The 12,914-nt window shown below is 48.4% G+C and overlaps 1 protein-coding gene across 1 annotated transcript in view; it reads right to left on the bottom strand.

Moving 5' to 3' along the window:
• Positions 1–246: 246 nt before the first annotated feature.
• LOC104165893 (procollagen galactosyltransferase 2-like) overlaps positions 247–12,914 on the bottom strand; it is a 14,275-nt gene continuing 1,607 nt past the window's right edge. Inside the window, exons 2-7 of the mRNA XM_009705663.1 lie at positions 12,791–12,908; positions 11,882–12,016; positions 7,309–7,513; positions 2,731–2,850; positions 2,200–2,276; positions 247–357 (exon numbers count right to left, since the gene is read on the bottom strand). Coding sequence (XP_009703965.1) covers positions 247–357; positions 2,200–2,276; positions 2,731–2,850; positions 7,309–7,513; positions 11,882–12,016; positions 12,791–12,908 — 766 coding nt within the window. The remainder of the gene's footprint in view (positions 358–2,199; positions 2,277–2,730; positions 2,851–7,308; positions 7,514–11,881; positions 12,017–12,790; positions 12,909–12,914) is intronic.

The raw sequence follows: 12,914 nt of genomic DNA, 5'->3' as shown, positions 1-12,914 counted from the left end.
TTCTCCAACAGGTCCATGTCTCTCCTGTAACCTGGTTTTCGTCTTAGGCTGAACCACACTGCCCTGGTTCTCTCATGGAGGTTGACTAATTGCAAAAGGAAAAAGAAAACTGCCCCAAAGAGACCGTTAGGTAAAGAAAGGTGATATTCACCTCTCCCCACCAGAAGGGAGGTCAGGGCATCCAAGGAGATGGCGTCAAGCAGTTACGCACAACCCTTTGCAAACATCAGCAACCCCAGCCAAAACTCACTTTCCATCCACAGCCTCCACTATCTTGACTGCAATCTCCTGCTCGTACAGAGTCCGCAGCATCCGATCCCGCCTGTCTTTCCGACGCTTCAGATTGATCATGAAAATCTGGGTGGGAGAGAAAGACATCAGCCTCCCCGCTTGGGAGGGAGGAAGAAAAGGGGAGTCCTGAGCCACCCTCTTCCAGCAGCCCCACTGGAAAAGCAGATCTTACAAAAATAACCGGCTGTGTTTTCATTCCAGGTTGCTTAGAGTTTGTCAAAAAATTGGAGTTGGTTTTGAGTTGAAAGCTTAGAGGCTTGTTTGCTGTCTAACGACTGCTTTTTATGGACGTTCACAGGGGAAACTTGCTCTTTGAGGATGAATAAAGGTCAGAGGAGACCAGTTATAGCCAAGCCTATAATTTCCAAAGCTATAGGATGTTTGGATTTCTATTAAACACAGAGTAACATGGGCATCTCCAGCCTCAGTCCTAGAGGAACCCTGCCCCATACGTTTCTCCACAATGCTGCCGCTGCCTCTATTTAGGATTATCCGTGGGGCCACCATCCAAAGCGCAAGGATACGGTAAAGAGAGGATTTTTGTAACCTCTTCAAGCCCTGAAAAATCTGCTGCTGGAGTAGAAAGTCCAGCGGCGAGCCAAGACCGGGAACAGAGTCTGGGCAGGGTTCTGTCCAAGCTCGAGCAGACAGACTCTCCATGGAAGGGCAGAGGACCGATGCCCTCATTTGCAGGTAAACTGCAGAGGGGCAGGGATATTTTTCGGTCCCAGGCAGACAAGTACAAGTGCAGCCTTGTAGCCTGTGGAGCGAAATCTCATCCCAGTAAAAAGGGGATCAAATTCCAGCTCGGTACAAATGCAAAAATAATAAACTGGATAAATGAAGCGCGGCCACAAAGGACAACATGGAAAAAAACCTACACCAGCTGTGTCCTAAACACAGACGGCTCAAACACACGTAGCCAAATCGGGTTCAGACTTTAGGAGTCACATAAACAGATGTAGCAGAATACACCAAGAAAGCAAAGGCTCCCCTGATGGCCACAACCCCCTCGGTCACAGTGCCGCTGCCACCCCGGGTTGCTGGCTCTGGGAATAACACGGATGCTGGTTAACGAAAGCGCAGCAGAGCCCTCCCCAGCCCTCTCCCCTCGATGCCTGCTCTCTCCACAACGTGAGGTAGAGTTGGGAGAGGAATTTCCGTGGGGTTTTAGGGCAGTACCAGCATCACCAACCACCTTTCTCATTCACTTTTACCTAAGGCCACAGTAGAAAAACGGGGCAACCAAGCAGGGCAGGGGGAGAGCTGCCCCGGTAAGGAGCCAGCACACGTGGTTTTCATCACTCCTGGACGTCCCCAGGTTGGGCGAGGACCCCAGGTGAGAGCAATTGTTCCCTTCTGTCACTGGAAAGCAGGAGAGGTTTCCCAAAAGACCAATTTTTGGCACAGAACGGGAGGACTGTCAACCTGCTCTGCAGTCAGACGTAGAGGAAGCAGCACAAGAACTGGGGAGTTCAACAACCTGGTTTTCACCCTCACTTCTGCCATATCCTTCTGGTTGGATTAAAACATCTATACCATTAAGACAGGAAAATGCCCAAAGATCTGCCGGGCACTGTCCTTGCACACAAATCCTCACTTCTAATCAGGGGTCTTGTAGCAGGTCCCAAGTGCTGGCAGACCTGACCGGCCTCGTTTCGTCACAGCAAACACCAGAGAAGACGACTGCTCCTGCAGCCCTTTCCCTTTTGCTTCCCTCAGCTCAATAAGGATGGCTATTTTCTCCTTGCAAAAGGTTTAAGTCCAAAAGATGAGTGCTTGGGAAAGAGCTAACTATGTGAAAAGATAATATACTCTGAGGGAAACAGCTAGAAGCTCAGGGAGAACCCAAGTCCTCTAGGCGACGAGAGGGAAGACAAGACAATAACAGCAAAATAGGTTCCTTACTTCATCAAATCCCATCTTGTCGGGGTGCTTCGGAGGAACAGAGACATACCGAGAGGGTTCAATGGGAGGACGGTCGACTGAAAAACAGGAGAGATCCCAAGCATCACCTTGATGTACGTGCTGCATCGATACAACCTGTCTGCACGTGCTTTCATCGCCAGGACTAAAGCCCCCGGGGGCTGGGATGCGAAGGCAGCGCAGGAGCAAGTAGAGCAGAAAGCATCCACGTCGCAAAGCAGAAGCCAGCGCAAGGATGGGGTTCTACAGCATCCTTTCCACATTAAAGATGCATTTTCGCATTTGATCTGGGGAAGTCGAGAGATTTTGTGAACGGAGTTGACCTGACCGTGAAGTGATTACATCAACTAGGTAGAAAAGCGGCGGAAAATGGAAAACTGCGTATCACACCGGCACGAGAGCGGTCAGATCAGGATGCAGATTCCCAGGGGAACGGGAGCTGGGTCGCTGGCAGGAGGCTTCTACAAACATTAACCTGGATGGGGGCCATCACGGCAGGGCATAGCAACTTACTCATAGCCTCGATGAGCGTGTGCACAAAGTTCTCGGCTTCTTCTTGCAGTGTCTGGTGCGATTTCAGGGGCATGGGAAGGAAACCGTAATGTTCACGGTTGCAGATGAACATCTGGATTCCTGGAGATTACAGAAAAACAGAAATCAGAATCAGCTCTTTTACCAGCGGATTTTGCTGCTCTGTTGCTAAGTAGCCACAACTAAACTTACGCCAGGACCTCAGTCCCAAAAAGTTCTGCTTCGTAAGCAAACAATTCAAAAACATCACAGCGCCATTTTCTGTTTTATTCGGCTGGCAGCAAGTGGCTTCTCCTACAAAACCAATTTCTACGTGCTCCCTAACAGCAGGTATTTTTAACTGCAATCAGTTTTCTCCTGGGAGAGACTGGGAACCCTTCTTTTAGACCAGAAAAAGGGCCTTTTTTGGCTTTTCCCTTCACACTATGCAAACAACCCTACAGCAGAGGGCAGAACCAGCCTTCAGCACAAGCAGCATCTGATACACCCAGCAGGACTGCTGCGGACAACCGGGGGGCACCCCAGAAACCCCCATCCCCAACACCCCACCAGCCCTGCTCAAGACCTTGCACCTCCCCTGAGAATCCCTTCACAGACCCAGAGCCAAAAGCAGAAACAGGTTTTGATCTTCCAAATAAGCCAGCCTCAAGCGATGCAACGGATGGGTGCGGGTCTATCAGGGAGGGCAACCTTAGAGAGGGGAAAGATTCCAACAAACCCAACGTGGCTAGGGGTGATGGAAGCTTTTGTCTGAGCTTTGCAAGGATTTTCTGTCAGACCGCCATAAATCTGGAATAACTCTGGCAGGGCTGAGGAGCCAAGTCTGATCCTCAGGTTCAAGAGCACACGGTTGCCCAAAGGTGGGTCCAGGCAGCTCAGCGCCCCTGGGATGGCAGGGGATGAAGCTGCGAGGCCCAAGGCATCGGTGAAGCTGTAGGGGCTGTTACTAGCCTAGCAAGGGATTCACAGTCCGGGTTTTGCAGTCGAGCATCTTCCTGCTTCTGTTTGCTTTGGCTAGAAAATAAAGACAATATATTGTCACCTGTGCTGGCAAAGGACTTTGAGGAATATAGAAGATAACCATCTTGGAAGCGCCAAGTCTACCACCAAACACGGTCCTTTCCTCTCCAGGACTAGTTTTTACTGAAGATTAGAGGAAAATCCTAGAGAGAGCCACCAGCAAGGAGAAAAGATGCTTTCCGAAAGAAGCGATGACATGAACATCCTTCTACTCAAAAGCTCTTGCAGCAGCTTGTTCAAGGTCTGAAGGTGTGAAACAAAGAGAAGGTGCAAAAGCTTTTCCTCAGAGCAGCTGCCTTTGCAAGGGAGAGACCACCCCACTGCTGGGAACGACCCAGACATAGAATTGGTGAAGGGAAAACATTTCCGTCGTTTTTCATTAAGCTCTGGGAAGGTCCTTTATTAATTAACCACAATCCGAAAGCTGCAAGAACCCATACAACCGGTCAAGCAGACTTAAATCAAAAAAAAAAAAAATATGCAAACTTGCCTTTCTTTTTCTTCTTCCCCCCTCCCCCCGTTTTTTTTTCTTTTCTTAAAACGAAACAAGGACAACCACCCTCCCTCCCCCTAGGAAACAAATGGAAAGCAGACACTACCCAGTGTTTTGATGCTTTCATGTATTAGTCCCCCTAATCCTTGGTATTTTTAGCAGAGCAGAATTGTCTGCATTAATGACCCCCGTGTTTCTACCATTTTAAGTTCTGCAAGTAAATTGCTGGCTACGCTACTTGCCAAAACACATTCAGCCGTCAGCTGCAATTTAGGTAAATGGCAGAATAAAAAAAAAAAAATACTACCCGCTGACATTAATGGATTTGGCACTGATCTAATCAACTAATCTTATCCGGCTCGCTGATCTCCGTTCTTATCTTCTGCTGGCTTAAACACAGTTAATCTGCACAGACTCACGTCAGTATTTCTGTTCCTTCTGGGATAAAAGCTACTTTAGAATGGTAAAGCTACCTTAAAACGAGGAGGGGGGATTCGCTCCCCAGCTCTGGTTTTACAATAAAATAAATGATGGCTACACGGGACAGAAAAGCTATAGATATCTGTATTATTATTAGCCTTTGTAAGGCCGTGACAAGGATTCACAGCCATGCCCTAAACCCACAGCCACATTCAGACAACCTCAATTTCCCCCACATCCCTGCGACCGGACCTTCCTGCTGGCTGGCTCCTGGTCTTCGGAGCCTCAGGTTGGAAGGAAGCTCCGGAGATCTGGCCGGCTAAATGCAACCTTGTGAGTGCAGGGGGCTCTGCAGAGTCCACCTCTGTCTAGAAAACCCTCCCATCGAGTTTTGTTCCCAGTCAGTACTCCCACCACAGGCCACGTCTTCCTCAGCAGAAGTGGGATGGGCTCTTTGGAGCATCCCAAACCAGCTGCTTCCAGCAGTAGCTTCACTGTTGAAAAATCGATGGTTTGACCTGAGGCGTTGAGTGCAGTACTCGGTCTGGACAAAAGCCAACATCACTTATGACTTCAGGGAAATACATGAAATTACTCCGAAGAGAAGTTTACCTCAAAGTCCACACATTTTTCACATTTCTGAACTTGGACGTCATCCTTTTATCCTGGGTGACAAAACTCAGCCCAGGACACAAGCCAACAATCTGAGCAGATCAATGGGCCGGACTGCTGAAGCAAAGCCTTTCATGTCATGGGTCAGTCCTGGAAAAAGCTAAAACGTTCTAGGATGGAAGGAAAAAATGATGGGTTTGAATCCCTGAAATATTTCTTAAGCGGCTGGAGCTAACGCAATGCAGTTACCACACTCACTGGATGCTGCATTTCTGGGAGAGCTGTCAGAGGGAACAAGCGGGGAACAGGGTAGATTTGAAGGAGCCTGCTTTGCTACCCAGATTTAAACCTCAATTCTGCTCTGGACTCAATATACCGGTGTCCTGACTCTGAAAGTCAGGGCCCCAAAGGTGCCCTGCAAGTTGACATCCCACCTCTGCCTCCAAAGGGCTATAACTTCAGCTCTCGCTGCCTCCCCTCTCTCATTCGTCTTTCTCATTTGCTGCCCTTCACCCTCTTGTAGCTGAGTTTTAAAAAGCCCTGCTTAGTCTGCCAAGACGATGCCATTTTTCTTGATAAGGTCCCAAACTTTCCCCTTTTCAACACAGCAGGGCAAAGAACAATAGAGATGGCCACTATAACCATATCCTGCCCAGGAGCTCCTCTCCGCTCCGACACCGCTACGTACAGGTCTGCCAGCCAGGACTTTGCTGGAGACCAAATACCCGTCAGATCCCCTCTCCAAAAAGAAATGGGACTAAACATCCTCACCACAAGTACAAGCAGCAGTAGTAGCAGCAGCGCGCCCTTCAGACACCGTGATTTCTCCGAGAGACCTGCAGCTCTCTGCAAACACCACCAGCCATTCCAGACAACGGAAGAGGACGTCGAGGTTGTGACTTGGCCTGAAAGGACCTCTGTCTTTCAGGTCTAACTGAAACCCTCCCACCGCCCAGTAGAACCTGACCCCCGTATCAGCCAGAGCAGTACGTATTTTCTCTCCGCTGCGCCCCAAGGATCTCAAGGCAGCTCGGTGCTCGACTGGTTCTCCCAAAGTACCGACGATACAACATCAAATATGTGAAGATTTTAATGCTCACACACCAGTTCTAACCTGCTTTGGCCTGCAAGAGATTTCATAGAATCACAGAATGATTTGGGTTGGAAGGGACCTTAAAGCTCACCTCGTTCCAACCCCCTGCCCTGGGCAGGGACACCTCCCACCACACCAGGTTGCTCAAAGCCCCATCCAGCCTGGCCTTGAACACTTCCAGGGATGGGGCATCTCTCTGCGCAACCTGTGCCACTGCCTCACCATGAAGAATTTCTTCCTTATATCTCATCTAAATCTTCCCTCTTCCAATTTAAAGCCATTGCCCCCTGTCCTATCACTCCCTGCCCTTGTCAAAAGTCCCTTCCCAGCGTTCTTGTAGGTTCTCAGCACAGCCTGCAGACTCCACATCGTTCTCCTGAAAGTTGCACTGATTTTGCTTTAAAAAAGAAAAAAGAAAAAAAAAAGACAAAACACCCCCCCGGTACCTCGCAGACAATTCCTTCTGAGCTGCCATGAACCAACGCCTCATTGCACTGCGGGTAAGCAACTCGGGTTTTGTTTTCCACAAGGGCTGCTACATTTAAAAAGAATCTCTTGCCCTCTCCCTCATGGATCTCCTGGAAGCGGTGACTTTGGATACCTTACCTGCAGACTTCAGAATACCTTCCACTCGCACAGCATTCGCTACTGTCTTGCTGTGACACAAATCAAAGGTGGATGCCACGCGTTTGGTCTCTGAAACATTGCCCTCAGCCCAAGAATGGCTCCCCGTGTCCTTTGAAGCTAGCTGTGATTCAAAACTGCATTGTCAGTCCCTTGCTGTCCCTGATCCCTGACCAGAGCCAAAAAAGAGAAGGGAACAGGGTCTTAACTCACCCCTGAAGTCAACACTGGGAACTCCAAGTAGATGTCTGCACGTCCCCTACTAGCAAATCCTGCCCAGCAAAGGCTCCAGGCATACCTGCTTGGCGACTGGAGAAGGCAAAGACCATGATATCATCAAAGCTCCAGGTGTAGTCTTGGTGGGGGGGGTAGAACATCAGCTTGGTGGAGGCCTCTTTCCTCAGGTCAATGAGGAAGGTGGAGTGAATCATCGGGACAGCAAAACAGCCCGTCCTCTTCCATTCCCGAATGAGGGGATAATCCAAGGTCCTTTTGTAATAGCCCTGCAATCACAACGAGGGGGCTGCTTGTTACAAGAGATTTCTGTTTCATAGATGCTCCTCAGCCAAAGCTCTCACCCTTAGCCCTCCCCAGCAGAGATGGATCAGTGCTCTATTCCCAGATTTTTAAGTGCCTCCCATTTGGAAAGGGCTCCGTCAAGTATTTAGAAACAATCCCCATCCCAAAAGTTAAAGTTTGACCTTCTCTCTCCTTTTTAGCAGCTGTTGGAAATCTGTGCCTTTCCATTGCAAAATTCCCTGAGCTTCAAACCTCAGACTATTTTCTCCTGGCTCTTCAAAAACCCTTTTCTGCACACAGACTCTCAAGGTCTGATCCTGGAAGCTGCTGAGCATCCGTGACATCCTCCAAGTTCAATAGGCACAAAGGACATTCAGTGACTCACAGAATGGGACCTGTAAATTATTTCTTTAGAACTTTTAAAAAAAAAAAAAAGAAAAAAATCATCTGCTTCGCTGCAAGGCGAAGGCAACATCTCAGCCTCCATCAGCTGGGTAAGAATCCCAGACAGCAGATTTAATACTCAACCCCTGAGCTCTCCCCACAGAGCCCGTCTGGGGGAGGCACTTGGGTCAGATCATCTCTCTCCAACCACGAGCCTTGCTACCTTCCAGCGCCGTGGGTGCAACACCCACACCGTACAGCTCACAGCTGGTTCTGCAGGTGCAATATGTCTAAAGCTATCAGATTTGGAAATAAATACACTGAATTCCTCCAGAGAGAAAATCCTAACGCACCCATTAAACATCCGGACACGGCTGACGGTTGAATCCAAGGCACATTGTGGTCTTTGCAGAAACGATGAGTCACTAAAATAAGTTAAAGTTACTTTTTGTTGTATTTTCCATGAGCACGCTAGGAACGGCTGAGCAAATCACTGCAGAACCACTTCACCCTGGGTTTGGGTAGAAGCACGGTGCGGTGCATTTGTCTGTTTATGTATCTGTCGATCTTCCCTTCTGCCCTTCAGATATTTAGGTCTCACAGTATGGTCAGAAGGCATCTCAAACCTCAGTCAGTCTGATTTTCATGAAAAGGAGTGGGTAGAGACCTTACTCTAGCATTCCCACCGAAGGAAGGGTTAAGACGTTCAACCTTCAACAGACATCCGAGAACGCCCACAGGTGAAAGATGCTGGCAATGAACCTTTCCTCCTCCAGACACTCACTGTGGGGGTTTTGGGGGCTTTTCACCGCCCATAAATCACGTGTAGTCAGGAAAGACTCCAACTTGTCAGCACCGTCGCCGTGCTCTCCTAAGGTCAGCCTCACCACAACTAAATGTCAAGCTGTCTGGAGCTGGGCTGGGCTCGCTGTTGCTCGGTGCTGGCGGCCGTGTTTCAGGGTGTGCTCCAACTGTTTCTCCCTCCTCAAGTCCTCAGGGAGAGGAAGGCTGAGAACACAGAGCTGTGGGACGGCGAGCACAGAAACAAGAAGCAGCAACGAAGAGAAAAGAAAAAAAAACAAAACAAAAAGAGAAAAAGAAAAAGAAAAAAGTGGGAACTTCCCTGTTCATTTGAGCAGCTTTTTCCATCAAATGCAGCAAGATGCATTCGCTGCTAGGTTTTTCCCTTCTCCTTTTCTCAGCTAATGCTGGTGATGATGGAAATTTGCTACTGGAGAGGTAAGGCTCGTGGCCAGGGCTGAGGCTGGTGCACGCAGGCAGAGATCCGCTTCAGCCTGCGGAGCGACGCCGAGTTACATCTGTGGCAAACCTGGCTGTCTCGGGACTGAACCTTAAAAACTTAAAGGACAATGCCTTTGCTATGAAGTTTCTATCTCCATTTTAAAACAAAAACTGAAACAAGTAAACATCTCCACACTCCCTTTTCTTATCTATATATTTAATTCCCAAGTATTTGGGAAAAAAAATAAAATAAAAAAATCACTGTGAGCTTTAAATATAAAGACCTTCCTCAAGAAATCATACAGGAGATTGCCAGAGGAGAGGAAAATATTTTGGGGAAGTATCATATTCACTTAGTTGTTTGCCATGTTCTTATACTACTCCCTAGGCATCTGCTAGGAACCGCTGCTATCCGATGGACCTCCCATCTGACCCAGTACAGTTCCTATGTTTTCACCCTGCCTGTGGTCCCTGCTTGTGTCCTTGATAACACCGGGAAGGAAGAATGATGTTTTACACCAGGTAAATAGAAGAAAGGGGAAAGAGAGTTTGCTCTTGGTTTCACTCCAGCAATAATGACAACAATTAGTATCTGCCTTGCTCTCTGGAATCAAGGAAGAGGGTAGGGAAGGGCAGGACCATGGAGCCTCTCTAAAGTTAAAGTACTCCTACTCACATGCCCCAGGGATGCTCAAAGATGTCCAGGCAGCTCAGGGTTAATATATAGTCTATGCAATAGGGCAAGCTTGTCCTTATGAAGGACGAAACACAAGACTCGGGCATGGAAGTAAAAAGGAAATCCTGAAGCTTTCCGGGGCCAATGTGGGCAAAGAGGGAAAATTTTCACCAGAACAAAAATCCTCTTGCTATTCTAGGAGATGTGCAGCTTAGGATCCTGCCTCCTCAAAGGGTGACAAAACACGTGCCAGCAGCCGACCCGAGAACAGGTCAAAAAGTTGTTATTATTGAGGCTTACCTGGGAGAAAAAAGCATTAAAAGTCCTCATTTCAGCCTGAATATCTTGGAAAGCCTGTCTAGAGCTTAGTCAAGAACATTTCAAAGGAAAAAGAGTGGAAAAAAAGGCAAAAAATTACTGTGACAATAGATCTGCCCTTCTATCCATTTGACTCGCTGAAATCCTTTTAGGGACAAGGAGATTGGGCTGGGTTTGGCTGGGATGCAGTTCATTTTCTTCATAGCAGCCCATACGGTGCTGTGTTTTAGACTGGTGACCAAAACAGCGTCCATCACGTGCCGGTGTTTTAGCTGCCGCTGAACGGTGTCTGCACGGCATCAAGGCCTTCTCTGTTTCTCATTTCGCCTCCTACAGCGAGTAGGCTGGGAGTAGGCAAGAGGCTGGGAGGGGACGCAGCTGGGACAGCTGACCCCAACTGACCCACGGGATATTCCATACCGTGTAACATCATGGTCAGCAATAACACCGCGGGGGAGTTTTTCCAAAGTAGCTGGTGCTCATGGAATGGCTGGGCATCCATCTCCTGGCAGCGAGGGACTGGTTTTTGCATCACTTGTTTGTTTGGGTTCTTTCCCCCCCCCCTCCCCTTCACTTACTAAATTATCTTTATCTCAACCCATGAGGGTTGCTTTTGGGTTTGTTCTTTGTTTGCTTGTTTTCTCCTGCTTTTGCCCTTTCAATTTGCACCCCCATCCCGCTGGGCGAGAGCAAGCGAGCGACGGGGTGGGGGCTTCCCTACCAGCCAGGGTCAACACACCACGGTGGTGTGGATCAACTTGTAAAGTCGATCAGCCTGTAACGACGTGGACCAATTTGCAAAGCTCAACCTCATTCTCGCTCTAAAAATAATGCTATTTCTCCTACACAACATTTCTGTATCTGATACTTTCTGCAGTATATGCGATTCAAAAAGGTAACACAAACCCCTGATTTCTAGGGTCCACACGTCTGGCCTTACACCAGTACTCTTTACACACACACACTTCAGCACACACACTCCCTACAATCCAAGGGTGTTGCCCCACTACATAAATCTTGTTCGTGTGTGAGAAAAATAACCTATACACAGTGGAGAGCTGCAGAAATAAAAGCAAATTCCTCTCAGGTGAGAGTCACTATACAGGAAAGCTAGTCTAAAATGATGTACCAAGAGTTTGAAGGCCATGATGCAAACACGTGGAACCACCTCAAATAAATTCTGGTGCGTGTATCAGTATTTTTTTATGTAGTTAGTGGGACTGTATCACTTCTCGGGACTTTCGACTAAGCAAGCTCAGCTTCCTCCAGATTCAGCTTTTGCAAGTGTGGAATCTCAGATAAGGAAGCAAGTTTCAGCTACGTGCCTGCACACCCAAAGCAGAACATGTATCGCTTTGCTCATACCTACAGCTTGGTTAGAAAATAAAGCCTGAAAAATATTTATATAGACTGCAATGTCCTCCCTACCCTTATTCTCAGATTCCCTACAAACGTACGGACCTTTCCCAGAGATACCCACCCAAGATGTGGTGGGATGCCACCACTGGGAGAGGCGCAAGCTGAGATGACACCGCTATCCTCACTACGTGCGAACATCACCTCTGCATGCCCCAGAGCTACAGCAGCTTCTTGTCAGGAGGAGGACACTACAAAAGCAGGTGGGAAAGCCCACAGAACAGAAACGATGCCCACTGCTTCACAGACACGAGGCGGGAAGCCTTTGAAAACATAGTTTGCATTGTCACCCAGCACCGTTCACGCGGTCACTTGCCTGCGGGGTGATGCCACCCCAGAAGTTAGAGTAGAGAGAGCGAGACTCAAGCATTGGTGCCACCAATGTCTTGTTTTCTGCTATCATCAGGTTCAGGGTTTGTGGGTTGGTCAGTAAATTATCTGCGTCAATGAACTAGAGAAGGAAGAGAAAAAGAAATTTGTTATTAGATGAAATGATATGCTTCCCTGACACCTTCCTGGGAACGAGGCAGCCAGAGGCATGAGGATGGCCAAAAAAAAAAAACCAAACCAAAAAGCACTGCGCTGGTGGTTTTGATACCGTAGGGCACACCACTCTTCTAGGGAAACCCAGGGGTGGCTGCCTCTATGACAAAGCTACGAGATGGAAAAAGATGCGGACCTTCCCTCCGACTCCACATAACGTTACTCCAGCGCAGGGGCAAGGGAGCTGCGAGGGAAAATCACGTCACTCAAAATGCAGGACAAGTTTATTCTGTGAAGAGGATCAAGAACAACTCTTAAAAAACTAGCCTCCCACCCTCGCCTCGTTCAGAGGCTGTGGGAACACCACCGTTAACTGCTGCTGTAGTGACCAAAGGCGTGCACCTTTCCACAACCGTTCCGCAGAACTATTTCCCTTACATTTTCTCAATAACAGGTGGGGTTTCAAGCTGGGGGACCCTCACAGGTACCTACCACCCACCACCAGGACTACATTCAATCCCGACCGCTGCGGAGAAAGCTTTGGGCATAGCCAGGGTCTTCCCTCCCTAGCTCCAAAGTCTCTTGCTCCTCAGATCCAGAAATGACTTTAGAGGGACTTTAGATGACTTTAGATCATTTGTCTTTAGATGGAGAGGAAACTTTTTGACGGCCCCAAGTATCAAAGCGACTACCTGAAAAGCTTTTGCCCGAGGACAGTTAATAAATCAAACCTTGTATTTACCAGGATGTAGTCCGACCACTTCTCTCGTGCAGCACGCAGGGCAGCCTGGCGCAGTTTCATCACATGAGTAAATCGGGAGCTTGGCCAATGTTTTGGCCCAATTTCTTCTGGGTAAGACCTAGCA

Source organism: Cariama cristata, unplaced genomic scaffold (genome assembly GCF_000690535.1).
Source record: "Cariama cristata isolate BGI_N322 unplaced genomic scaffold, ASM69053v1 scaffold7960, whole genome shotgun sequence".
Taxonomy (NCBI): Eukaryota; Metazoa; Chordata; class Aves; order Cariamiformes; family Cariamidae; genus Cariama; species Cariama cristata.
The sequence above is the reverse complement of the archived record's forward strand: the minus strand, read 5'-3'. Positions and strand labels throughout refer to the sequence as shown.